General features: G+C 42.1%; 2 protein-coding genes across 16 annotated transcripts in view; one reads left to right on the top strand and one right to left on the bottom strand.

Annotated features, from left to right (window-relative positions):
* Window positions 1-28: 28 nt before the first annotated feature.
* On the bottom strand, window positions 29-5,219 carry LOC107275080 (protein Wnt-4). 4 transcript variants are annotated; one of them, XM_015754849.2, is made up of 7 exons: window positions 4,854-5,219; window positions 3,872-4,080; window positions 3,512-3,801; window positions 2,649-2,767; window positions 2,357-2,571; window positions 1,937-2,113; window positions 29-1,847 (listed from the first exon to the last, which is right to left on the bottom strand). In XM_015754849.2, the coding sequence occupies exons 1-6, from the start codon at window positions 4,922-4,924 to the stop codon at window positions 2,106-2,108; spliced, it is 912 nt and encodes a 303-aa protein (XP_015610335.1). In that variant the 5' UTR covers window positions 4,925-5,219; the 3' UTR covers window positions 29-1,847; window positions 1,937-2,105. The 4 variants fall into 4 exon arrangements, with proteins under 4 accessions (XP_015610335.1, XP_015610333.1, XP_015610334.1 ...); XM_015754847.2 differs by lacking the exons at window positions 29-1,847; window positions 1,937-2,113 and having other exon boundaries at window positions 2,217-2,571; window positions 4,854-5,205; XM_015754848.2 differs by lacking the exons at window positions 29-1,847; window positions 1,937-2,113 and having other exon boundaries at window positions 2,217-2,559; window positions 4,854-5,201.
* Window positions 5,220-5,934: 715 nt separating this feature from the next.
* Window positions 5,935-12,302, top strand: part of LOC107275077 (sodium bicarbonate cotransporter 3) — a 24,647-nt gene continuing 18,279 nt past the window's right edge. For 8 of the 12 annotated variants that reach the window (XR_003058222.1, XR_003058221.1, XM_025080062.1 and 5 more), the window contains exon 1: window positions 10,877-11,291. Coding sequence is in view for 9 of the 12 variants with exons in the window: in XM_015754838.2 (XP_015610324.1) it covers window positions 11,272-11,291 (20 nt within the window). In the remaining 3 variants the exon portion in view is untranslated. Of the gene's footprint in view, window positions 6,534-6,638; window positions 7,674-10,875; window positions 11,292-12,302 lie in introns of those variants that run through there. The other 4 variants (XM_025080057.1, XM_015754845.2, XM_025080056.1 and 1 more) reach the window with 3 other exon arrangements.

Here is a 12,302-nt window from a genome sequence, read left to right as displayed (position 1 = left end):
CTGAAACTCTATAATGTTGTCATCCTGTCTATCCCATAGCAATGGTGCAGGCGGTTAAAAAAGAATCCATTGATGCGGTTCCAGGACGCTCGCCCTCATTCTCTTTCACCGGAGCGAGCCTTGCGCCGAGGAAGTTCGCAACTGCTATGCAAATATGAAAGCGGGTCGAGAATAGAAAGAGGAAAAAAATAAGAGAACAAAGAGAGTAAAGAAAAAGAAAGGCGTATTGAAATAAAGTAGAGCCTATCGCGGGGCACCGCATTCCAGATGCGCTGTAACCAATTTGTGAGCCGGACGATAGTGACAAATACACGATATTGCCATAACATATCGTCGGGGCGGACTATCGTCCGAATTAATAGTCACCGGTTCTGACTAATAGCCTCATTAATTAACGATCCACAGGGCTGATTAGGCTAATCCGGCTTAATTTAGTGATCGGAGCGGCGCTCCTATGCCTACCTACGTCCCGGGCCGAAAGGCCAGATTCATAGGACGATAGCTCGCTTGCGGCAACAAACCGGCGCAACTAAAACAGCCAGCAACATGACGATCGGTATGGTAGCGCGAGGATGGCCTAACGTGATCTGACGTCTCGAAATCGACCGAGAATAAAGGCTAATATGGTGGTAGCTGTCTGACCTCGTCCCGATCTACTTTGTATCTTCATCAGGTTATGGGGATCTTGGGATTAAAAAAAAAGAAGAAGCACGGAATCACGAAAGTTTTTAAGACCCTGCACCACTTTGCCAGGTCGCAAGGAGAATCTAGTGGTGAAACGGAAGGAGCAGTAAAATAATAAAAATGGTGGATGGAAGAAGAGAGCAGGCCAAGAGTCTGTGTTGGGATAGAGTCGGAAGGTGGACGCAGGCTGAAACCTTAAAGGTGGAATAGACAACGTCTCGAAGACGGGCGCACTTGAAAATGCGCCAGAGCTTACTGGGCCGAGTGTTTAAGCGGTTGTATAAATAGAATACAACGCCGTTCAAACAACGGCTAAAAGGTTTGAGTTGTAACGCGCTCGAACGCTTCGCATATAGGCAAACAGATCGGGACCTCGCGCGATCGGTCCTTCCACTCTTGAGGGTCGCTTATTTCTGAGCCATTTAACGTCTCTTCCATTTGACATGTGACATTTGACATTTTTGTCAAACCTGTCAGCCAGAGGATCGACCGGAGGGAAGCTGCGACCTCGTGACGTTTGAGCTTTTTTTTCAACAGTATTTAAGCCGATGGTCCAGATGATGCTGGTCGTTGAGAATCGAACGCTGGACCGAACGGTGAGTATTTCCTGTCCGAAGCAAATTATCCGTCGAGCGGCATCCATTATCCTTTAATTGGATGAAGATGCATATCCTTTTGTCCCAACGTCACTTGGCTCGGGGAGTGGTAGGTATTAGCCTGCTCGAGGAGGAGTCGGAAGATGAGCCAAAGGACGAGCGTCGATCTCCACGTCTCCTCCGTTCTTTCATTCCTCAAGCCATATTCGCTCCTGATCTTCTTTTCGTCCGCTCGTCCCACCAGGTCGCGGGATTGCATTTAATTGTTTTGCCGTAGAGATAATTGGGGGAGCAGCGCTGACGCGGTCCTCACTGATTGCCCGGTACGATGACTTATGCTTTAGCGGCGCAACCACAGCATCACTGTGGACCGAAAGCATAAGTGCTCCATTGTTGTAGGACATCGGAGCGCACAAGGCCGATGGCGCCCGTTAAGTAAGGGTTAATCGGTGGCCCCTGCCTCCGGTCCACTTCGGCCCTCAATGGCTTCTCTCCCCCTGGAACCGTCAGGGAGCTGCGCATTCTTTCTCATGACGTTCATCATACTCGCTCCCATCCTCTTCTTATCTGTAATATAATTATATTATAATTTAACATCTTTCGCAATCTTGAAATCGCGATCATTTTATGATTTTTTTAAAAAAATTATCAACTACCGTCAATGCTTTCACACGATGTTCCAGACGCGTTATCCTTTTGCGTGTTGTGACAACATTTCGTAATCGTCTGCTGGAATATAAATTCCGTGAATCACGAGAGCGTGAGATCTCTCGATTAAACGATTCGACGATCAGACGAGAAGCAGCGCTGAGATATCGCTTCGAGTTACATACCTAGATGGGTTTTATAAGACAGAGATCAGTATTAATCGCGATCCTTCCTAAGCGGTTCGTTAGAACTCCCATGATGTTCTGAATTTTCGAAATACTTTCAATCTGCATTTTGCCCACTTTTTTATTATTCTTATTATACAAGCCTACTTTGACCTGGGCGTTATTTACACGTGTATATGGTTTTCGTCAGGAAACAAGTTTCACATTTGAGATTACAACAGCTCGGAAACATTTTGCATTTACATCTTTTAGAAATTCGTACATCTCTCGTCAGGAAGCCACGACCGCAACAGAGAGTCGAACAGTTCATTTCGCCCGAGCATTCCCGTCCGTGTGTCAATTTACAGAAATTAGGCGAAGCCGCAGCATACACGAGCCTACGTCGTGGCATTTTCTTTTTCTTCGAACTTTCCTCAAGAGATTCGACTCTGGCAGCAATTGGATATCTGAAAGAATACCTAAAAGTTATTATCAAACATTAAATCAGCCCTTATCGCTCCACGGAGTCAAGTGTTAAATAAATTAACCATCAAACCTCTCGCGCAAAAATTTGGCAGGTTTTTCAAATTGCACCAGACGTCTCTTGCAGGACTTGATGCTACAGCTACCCGAGACTCCGTGACACTGACAGCTGTCCTCGAATTCGGCGACAACCTGGAAATACATCACCATCCAATATTAAGACTCCGTAGGTCCCCCTTAGCAGCAGGTAGGGCCACGGGAAACGACTTGGAGCGGAAGATTCCTAAATCGGGATAGACGACGCGGCTCGAATTACCGTGAATGAATCGATTTGCCTAAATAAATAAAGTGGTTATAAACGCATGCGTGGTTTCGTGCGTGGCCCCAGCCACCCTGCATTAGCATCGCTATCGAGAGCCATCGCCCGTGTGATTGCTTAATCTTGTAACCACTGAAAGCTGCCCGCCGTGGGAACGACTGCGCGATACAGTCGATACATCCGATACACCCGTTACACTCGCGAGCCCATCCCTCCCCCCCTGTCCATCCCCACCCTTTTAACCCCTGGACCTCTAACCTGTACGCTGGGTACCCTCACGTCAGGACCCTCGAAGGGGATAAATTTGAATCTGTCGTCTGTTGTACTTGAACAGATTTTTTTTTGAAGTCGAGCAGAATTTTGAAAATGCAAGGAAATCCTGTCGCTGATTGCGGATACAATTTGAACAGGACGAAGATGAGGTTGGGTTCCATGTTGCTGTAAAATTGTCAATATTTGACACCCTCGGACATTCCTAAATCCAAGGCTGTCGGGGTATGAGGATGCAGCAGGCACAAGTGCAGTGCAAATAAGAGAAGGTGGAAACTGCCGCGCCATTTTCAGGAAGAACTTAAATGAAACATCCGATAAGACTGTGCAGGTAGAGCAATCGTTACCTGAAGTCCGAGTTGAGCATTGTGAGCCATCAGGACGTCTTCCAGAGGACGTTTCGTTTTGTTAACTTTTCTCTTCCTTCTGGGTAATCCAAGAATCCTGTGCGCCATTCGCCGTCCAAAATGCAGATCGTCGCTCTGCGAATGCACCACCAGTTGCTTATCGAAGTATGTGAAATTTTCAGATAGACTTTTCCGACATACGCTGAACCTTTCATTACCGCAAGCACGGGTCAGCGTCTGGACCAGTGATGCTGCTACGAATGCAGTGACCATTGCCGTCTCCCTGGATACTGCGAATAAATTTTGCTTTTAATTTTATAAATTATTTTAATGCACGTACCGAAATAAATATGGACTTACCTATTTGAAATAATCTATGATTGATCGTACAGTTCCATCTCGTGTATCTGAAGTGATCCTGACAGTGCTCGAGACTCAGCGAAATGGCTTCCTCCAGGACGTCCGTCAGGTTGACTTCTCTGGCACAAAGATTCCGCAGACGCTTTGGACAGGAGCCGTTTCTAGTGGCTACGAGATTCCGCACGCTCGATAGGATCGTTGACTCGAGACTGAAAGTAAAGCACAGAAAGACATGCTTATCCTCGTGAGTATCGAAGTTCAAACCGCTTCCGGAACAAATAAGCCCGAAACTAAGCTAAGATGGTAGATGGTGATTCGGTGCCATTACAGTTCCGAAACGACAATTTACACGTGTCAAAGGAATCCTTGCTTTACTTTGACCCACCCCTCCCGCACACTTCACCAGCATTTTGTTTTACAACTGCCATGTATCTGATAATATTTGACTTTAACATTGGATACGAGGTGTGTCGGTTTGTTCCTGCGTCGCGACGCTACGAGTCAATCTCAAACAGAATACACTTCCTATTCTTCGGTGAAACTTTCCTACAAGAAATCCTACTGGCACGACCAACACCACTGCCAACACCACAAAGACCATCAGCACCTTCCAGGCTTATCTTAATTCTCAAACAAAAGAGTGTGACACGTTTGTTATCTGATGTCAACGTTGCTACGTCACGGTGTCATCCCCTGGAAAAGGCTAAATGTCCATCAGGATAGCTTCTGTTATTCTTTCAACCCCTAACGTCATTATGGCCTTTGTCGATTTTCAAAACTCCCGCCGAGTCACTGTGGGAACTTTTTAATCTTTTAAGATTTTACAATGATCGGTTTAGACTGCGCGCGCGCCATGCGAACTTTTCTTTTTATTCCTAAATTCTTTCCTCGGCCGAAACCAGTGATCACTGATAAGAATCTCGGCTCGAAATTTTTTAAGAGGTTAATTCTACTCCCTAGTCTTCTTCGTTTATTCACTTACCCGCCGTACTTGCCGCCTATCCAGTTCAACAATAGCAGAAACAACAGGACGATCATGTGTCGAGCCAGCATGGCGGAAATTAATTTTCTTCTGAGCTACGTACCTCGGCTTATACTTATACTATTCGCTTATTTCGTCTTTTGACACGATCTTACGGATCGGAGGGTTTAGCGAAGACTGATCCGTTTTCCGGAAACGTGAAACACATTCGCTCATGGTAAATGACAATCTTTAAACGAGTTAAGATAGGACAGGCGACACCTTAAAATTTACTTAGATTACGTAAACAGTCGTTTCTTGCTAAATCTTTGCAAATGCACTTTTTCTTTTCTTCCTGGTAACACTCCACTTGCAGAGTTCTCTACACTTTATCGGTTTTACATTATGATGTTGTTTAGTATACAAGAAATAATTGATTTTCTTCAATTCCATTTCAATTATCACTCTAACGCAAAGCTCGCTCTTCTAGTTAATGATAAAAGATAATTAAAAGCACTTATTTGATAGAAATTTGTAATGATCAGGCGACACTGTACAGTAGAGCCATCTGAAGGTAGCTGCTAAAGCTGTACAGTGATTCAAAAATACAGCTGATACAAACAAATAAAGTATGCAATTGTCACAGTTGTTTACCTTGTTGGTTGTTGGTTGTTGGTTGTGTTATGTGACGTCGATGGTTTATCTTAATAAAGTATAGTCGTAGAATCGTTGGTAGAACTCTCGACTGAAGATAAAAGGACAAGACACTCCGGAATGTTCCGTTCGCCCGAGTCTGACGTGAATGCTGCCATCTGTGAGTTGAAGTAGCTATTACTACGTCAACCAGAATAAACTGAACTCAGTCGTTGCTTGAGGTATCGGTAAATCGATATCTTAACACACTCCAAGCTTTCGAAACTCGATATTCGGCTACAACTTTGAAACTGTTCTTACCAAAAGAACAATCACAGCTTCACATATAAAAATTAGCCTGACATGTGTCAGCTCTTCTTCAATGGAGCACAGTTCATCAAAGTTAACGAAGTAATAGCCGCTTTAGTTCATAGGTGGCAGCATTCTTTATGATGCGTCAGTGCATCAGATTTCGCGGCACGAAGTACACGGGAATGTCGCGTCTATTTATCTTCGTTCAACACCAGAATAGTAAAAAGCGCATTCATTGTATCAGTCTTTACCACACATGAAATCTTATCATTTCACGTCTACCAATCAAGACCGGATGCTCATTTTAACACAATTGGTTTAATCGGTTTTAAATCAGTGTTAACATGTTTAACATTTCACGATACATAATAACCAACCATCTGAATGACTATTAAATCATAGTTAAATAAAATTTGATCTCATTTAGAGCTAAAAGTAAAAAGTGGAGTGCGGAGAAGTAAAACGTTTGCCATGTGAGGTTAGATTCAACGTGTAATGAAATCGTCCCGCGAGTGAGTCTAACGAGGGCAAACACCTCTCGTGGAATCCTTGGCCTAAGAGGATCTTTAACCGGAGCCAGACGGCGCGACGCTATTAGACACTAGAACCCCATGCCATACATAACGGCAACCCCCTGCACCGATAAAGTCAAGTTTACTCAACTACTCAACCCCCATGGGTCAAATAGCTTTTAAAAAAGAAAGTGAAACGAGGACGATTCGAAAAATCTCTACAATCGTCAGACCAACCTACGCAGTAAGCATTTTTGAACGTTTTTCTTTTTAACAAAATTAGAATTATATAAATTTCACGTAATAAAACCCCACACAAGGTTCACACATAATTTTCCTCTCTTAACAGGGTCATCGATCCTCAGATTCTCCGGTCTATAACCACATCTCCCTTCTTGAGAAAAGTGCAACTCGTTCCCTCATAGACACTCCTCTTCAATCCTTCTTACTCTCCATCTCCCTCTCTCTCTTTCTCTCTCACAAAATTTTCTCCACACCAATCGTGCCTTTAATAGTGAATCCAGTGCTGCACCTAAAGTCCCGATGAAAAACAACGTGCGGAGGACCGAGAGTAAATGGTACGTGAGAAAGGGACGGCATACGAACGATCGTGCGAATCGCGCTGGACTTTCCCTTGTGGCGCGAAGAGAAAGCAACGCGGAGGGGTTGGACGCCTCATCCACAGAGATCAATACCGGCACGTAAACCGCCTATGAGCCTTTTGGGCGAGCAGTGCTCTCGCGCCGCGGCCACGCACCAGACCCATCAGACCCACCAGACCCACCAGACACCTAATAACACACGGGGGACGTACGCGACGGTGTGTGGTGCCAGCTCGTCCTTACCCATCGTTAATCGCCTCGACAACTCCTCTGGAGAAGCGATGCCAGTAGAAGCTGCTGTTCGTCCGAGGAGATACTGTCGGAGAGAGTTCTTTCATATATTTGCAAACACCCGACCGCTCTTAATCGTACTCAGATTGTGAGTTGATCCAGAGAATAAATTAATCCTGAAGACAAATATTCTGCGTATGCTGGTCACATCGGATGGGGAGTGGCTGTGATCATTGTTGATTCTCTTGTAACGATAAATTCGTATGCAATGACAGCAGTTGGCTGTACGCATGTGACTATGGCTTAACGTGCATTCCTTTCTTTTCTGTAACTCATATTCTCTAAATAGTCAACTAATCTAAGCCGATGCTAGTCGCGCTGGGCATCCTAACAATGCGACACTTGTTTTATGCTTGAAATATTTTTCGGCCGGCGGTGCAATTCTGAAAGTTAGGCTATACGCCACATGTGATTCGTTGGAAGTTACTGGAGGACCATCTTCGTCGGGGAGACTCGGGACGGGATTTCACAGCGAGCCAGTTCGTCACAGGGTGAGTCAAACTGAGTTAATGCTTCCTAATCTCTCCTATTCATATAATCGGAATGATGAATTTGGTATTAATTGGTACAAGCAAACAAGACTCCACGCTCTTGACTTGGTTCTTTGGCATATCGTTGTTAGTTTATCAGATTACTGCTAATTCGCGTGTAACTATATCATATCACATCGTATTCAAGTGATCGGTCTCGAATAGACTGACAGGAGATTCCGGAATTTTAGAAAATTTACGAAATCATTGTTAGAAAATTGTAGAAAAATGCATTTTTTTTTCAAATTCAAAAATTTGATATTTTTTTAATCTTTGCAATTATTCGTATCACACGCCAAGGAATAAAATTGAAAGGAGACAAATTCAAGTACACGTGACTCATATCGATATCAGTAATACAAACGTCTTTGTATACAGTTTGATAAGATCTGAGAGTACCGCAAGTTTAACCCTAGAAAGATACCCTGGGGTCTTTTGTATCCAAGCAGTTTAACGTTTTATTGCCTGGATAGGAATTTTCGAGAATATACTTGAGCATTACTTTTGGGTAAAAAAATCATCGGATCGTCAAATAGGCACGTCAATGTATATTATAGATTTTTTTTCAGATTTGTCAATTCCCGATAACGGACGGTTGTTCCCAGGGGGTCTGTTTGAGGGTAGCATTTATAGGGTTAAACTTATAACGATAAGGTGCAACCCGTTCAGATCGAATCGATACATAACTTTGTACATACGTGAGGGAATAAGGTAACCTTTGGAGAAAAGACATTGAAATTATTTGTCCTGTCAGGAATTATGTGTATTGTTGTCATGAAATCTATATATAGGACTTAGCGTGCCAATTCCAAGGAATTCACGACAACGAGTCCTACTAACTATAAATTATCACTGTTAATTGCAAACTGAACTAACTTGCCCTTGGTAAGAATTTAACAGTTTGGCTCTATTGACAAAGCATTCTGGGTAAATAGGATTTCAGACTAATTAGTTCTCATTATCCTCGCCTGCGATAGTCCGAAGTTTATAACTCGAACGAGATTAAATAATTTTTATGAAAAGTGGAAACAAGCAAGGCGACATAAGTAATTTTAGGGTACTTGCCTTGAGCCACCAAAATTTTCACAAAAGTAACGATGATAATATCGTTTCGCGCTATCTAAATCCCTGTTTGCTAATTGACGATAGAAGATGCTTTAAACGATACGAAACAAGAGATCCTCGGACGCTGATTAGAATGATAAGAAGAAAAAGCAAGATAAATCCGGATAAATATTGAAGTATCTCTTTGACAAAATCAAATAGGATACGAAGAGAAATTTGATACTTTAGAGAATCGAGGTTAATTTCTCTTTGATTAAATCGAAAATAATGAAAATTACGTTTCCAGCTGCGAGTGACGTTTTTTTCGAAGTTTTAATATTTTTATGCAAATCAATATCTTTTGTTTTTTTTTTAATTGACGTGTTATTCTCGGCATTTACAGACAGCATGTAATTATACCGGGTGTTTCACCTAACTTAACCACCTTAAATATCTCGGTAATTATCGACGTCACAAAAAAATATTTCAGACTAAAGTTGTACGGTGCGAAGGGAGTGATCAAATGCGACCAATTTTTTTTATTTCGGTGGAGGCGCTGATGCACAGTGAAGGTCACCTCCATTTTTTTAAATGGTACGGTACATTTTTTTTCAACCATCTTGTAGAGCGTCGCAAACTGCATAAAAAACATTCGGGGGTCAAATTCGTTCAAGGTCATTCAAGGTCAGCATCGATGATACAAATCTAAATATCGCGGATCGGATTGATAGTCTGACATTTGATATTTTCAAATTTATATTTTATTTCTGCTTTTCTGGAAGAAATATTAACTATGCTGCTTGAAGATCTAACCTTGTGGGATCGGCAAAACCTCTGGTATCAACATGATGGTTGTCCAGCTCATTTTGCACGGATAGCTCGCAATGTTGTCGACCGAAAATTTGGTAATAAGCAGATTAGCCGAGGATCACGAATAGGCTGGCCTGCTAGATCACCGGACTTAAATCCACTCGATTTTTCTTTATGGGGGACATTGAAGATGACAACCAAATATTTGGTAGTGATCCGAGATATTTAGATTTGTATCATCGATACTGACCTTGAATGACCTTGAACGACTTTGACCCCCTAATCTTTTTTATACGACTTGAGGTGCTCCACAAGATGGTTGAAAAAAAAATGTACCATTCTATTTAAAAAAGTGACGGTGACCTTCACTGTGCATCGACGTCTCCACCGAAATAAAAAAAAATTTATTGCATTTGAAGGCCCCCTCCACACCGTACAACTTTTGTCTGGAACATTTTTTTCTGACGTCGATAATTACCGAGATATTTAAGGTAGTCAAGTTAGGTGAAACACCCGGTATACAAGCCAGGTAAGTATTAACTAGCTTCCTCTGGTTTAAAGCAGCCAGCACCGCCGGTTCTATATACGTCCAGGTAAAAACGCTGAATCAAACTTCAATGTTCTTGATCGTAACGCGCATCGCTATAGCCAGATCGTAGAATCTTCCGAATCGGATTATTGACGATCTATGGATCCTGGATCGATCTGGTTTTCGAAACTGGATTATTAACCGGCTAACAAATTCTTTAAGCGTTATAATCACAGAAAGGGGACAATTATGGACTCTAAACTGACATGTAAATCCTTGAGTGATGGACTGCTATCGTTATCTGTAATGCAAAGATAAGGAGACCACTAGTCAATTTTGCCATACGTGAAAACGGTTTATGAAGAATTCCATAAATATTTTCTAAATTATTAATTCTTCAAGAAATTATAATGGTAACGCATCGTGATATTGTAGATAATAATAGGACGCGTCATTCCCGGTAATATTCTAGTAACGTTGCGTAACGATGTATAGCGCCATAATAATGGGCATAGAAGTATGGGAATTATGACGTAAGACCCACAGTGTTCAGTGTTCATCACTATTAATACTGTCTGCTATAATAAATAAATAAAAATTCGTATTTTCGCATATATAATCAGGGGTTCTTATAAAACAAAAAATTTCAAAACCGATATAACACGATTTTACTTACGTACTGAGTAATCTCTGTTCGTCTCTTTTTTCTTACAAATGCTGGAGGCGGAGTTTCTTATCACGTATTTCTTATACTTTTGCTCGAAACAACGCTGTCAAACGGAGTAAACAGTCTGTCAGCGTTCGCCGTGGTGCATAGACGCAGCAGTTCTTACTTATCCGACATTTCTTGTTTCTCTCGTTACACTCGATCTGTACGGAATTGCAACTAGTTTCTCTCTCTCTCTCTCTCTCTCTCTCTCTCTCTCTCTCTCTCTCTCTCTCTCTCTTCCTCCCTTCCTCCCGCCATCTCACTCTTTCTCACTCCCGGTGTCATTCTTACCTCGCTACGTGCACGAGTCACGCAGCTACATTGGAAGTCATGCGATGCATTTGACAGTGTCCGTTTTGATCGCGCGCGATATCAGTAGCAGCGACTGATTGGCAATCAGAGACAAGAGCAAGCAAGTGATATAAAAATTATAAAAATCTTTAGACAGGAGCAACAATCCAGCAACGATGGACGATCATGATTACAAGTAAAGAATTTTTTTTTATTTTTCCATATTTTAAAAAAGTCGATAAATAAAATTTCGAAGGATTGTTAAAAAAAATATTTCTATAAAAATTCCATTTACGTCAAATCTCAGGTATCCTTTCGATAAAACTCCATCGGAGCCGTGAACTCTCGGGCTCATGACTGATTAGAGATAACAATTGGCGGTTAATCTCGTTTTTTCTAGCATTTCAATATCACTCATTATCGTTACGTTGTACTGCTAGCGTCTGGTAAATTTTACCAACTGCACTGAGTCTACTCATTGTCAGTGATTTCTTGTAGATCTTCGCGCTAACTAAGAAATTAGTAAATACGTTGACACGAAGCTTATCGAGTCATAGAACTGGTAAACCCCTTTGGGCACGTGCTTATACGAAACTGGGTTAAGTCTCGCAAGTGCTGCTGGATACAGGGAGAAGTGGTTGAACGATGAAAAAAAAATCTGAGGATGAAAGCTGATTAGCTGGTCGTTCCTTTAAAAAGATGAACGTTTCCCTCTAACGACACACTAGACTCGAATATAACAGGAAGGTACGACATATATTAAGTATACTAGGATGTGGGAAAATTCTTAAGAAATTCTTGACTAAACGAAATCACTTAGCCACAAGCCTGTCTCTTCAGACGTGGGAATAACGCGTGAATGTTGTATCAGTTGGGATTATTTGTTCTTCGTATACAATTTTTATTTAACCGATTATACGAATTATTCCTTCTCCCTGCGGGGAACTGTTCTTCCTTACGTAAGTTCCCGTCCTTAGTCTAGCAACGTACGAGCGCGAAGAGTATTTTCAACGTGACGTCATTCACATGGGGAACCGGTTTGTGTTTTTATATAATATATGGAATATGAATGTCGGATATGGGCGCAATGAATTTGCGATTAAATCTGTTACACGAGTTCTCAAGGAATAATAAAAATGTATTACCATTTATAACGCACTCTCTGACAGCTTACACTTTCTTAGTTTAAGACGGCCGAGGGGGGGGG

The sequence above is a fragment of the Cephus cinctus genome, unplaced genomic scaffold (assembly GCF_000341935.2).
Source record: "Cephus cinctus unplaced genomic scaffold, Ccin1 Ccin1_scaffold0123, whole genome shotgun sequence".
NCBI classification, from domain to species: domain Eukaryota; kingdom Metazoa; phylum Arthropoda; class Insecta; order Hymenoptera; family Cephidae; genus Cephus; species Cephus cinctus.
The sequence above is the reverse complement of the archived record's forward strand: the minus strand, read 5'-3'. Positions and strand labels throughout refer to the sequence as shown.

Excerpts from the sequence above, each read along its gene's own strand:
- LOC107275080 (XM_015754847.2), bottom strand. The coding sequence starts at position 4,924 with ATGCTGGCTCGACACATGATCGTCCTGTTGTTTCTGCTATTGTTGAAC. Across the intron at positions 4,081-4,853 it reads ATAGGCGGCAAGTACGGCGG|TCTCGAGTCAACGATCCTAT; the intron begins GTAAGTGAATAA and ends CTTTACTTTCAG. Across the intron at positions 2,572-2,648 it reads GCCAAATTTTTGCGCGAGAG|GTATTCTTTCAGATATCCAA; the intron begins GTTTGATGGTTA and ends AATAACTTTTAG.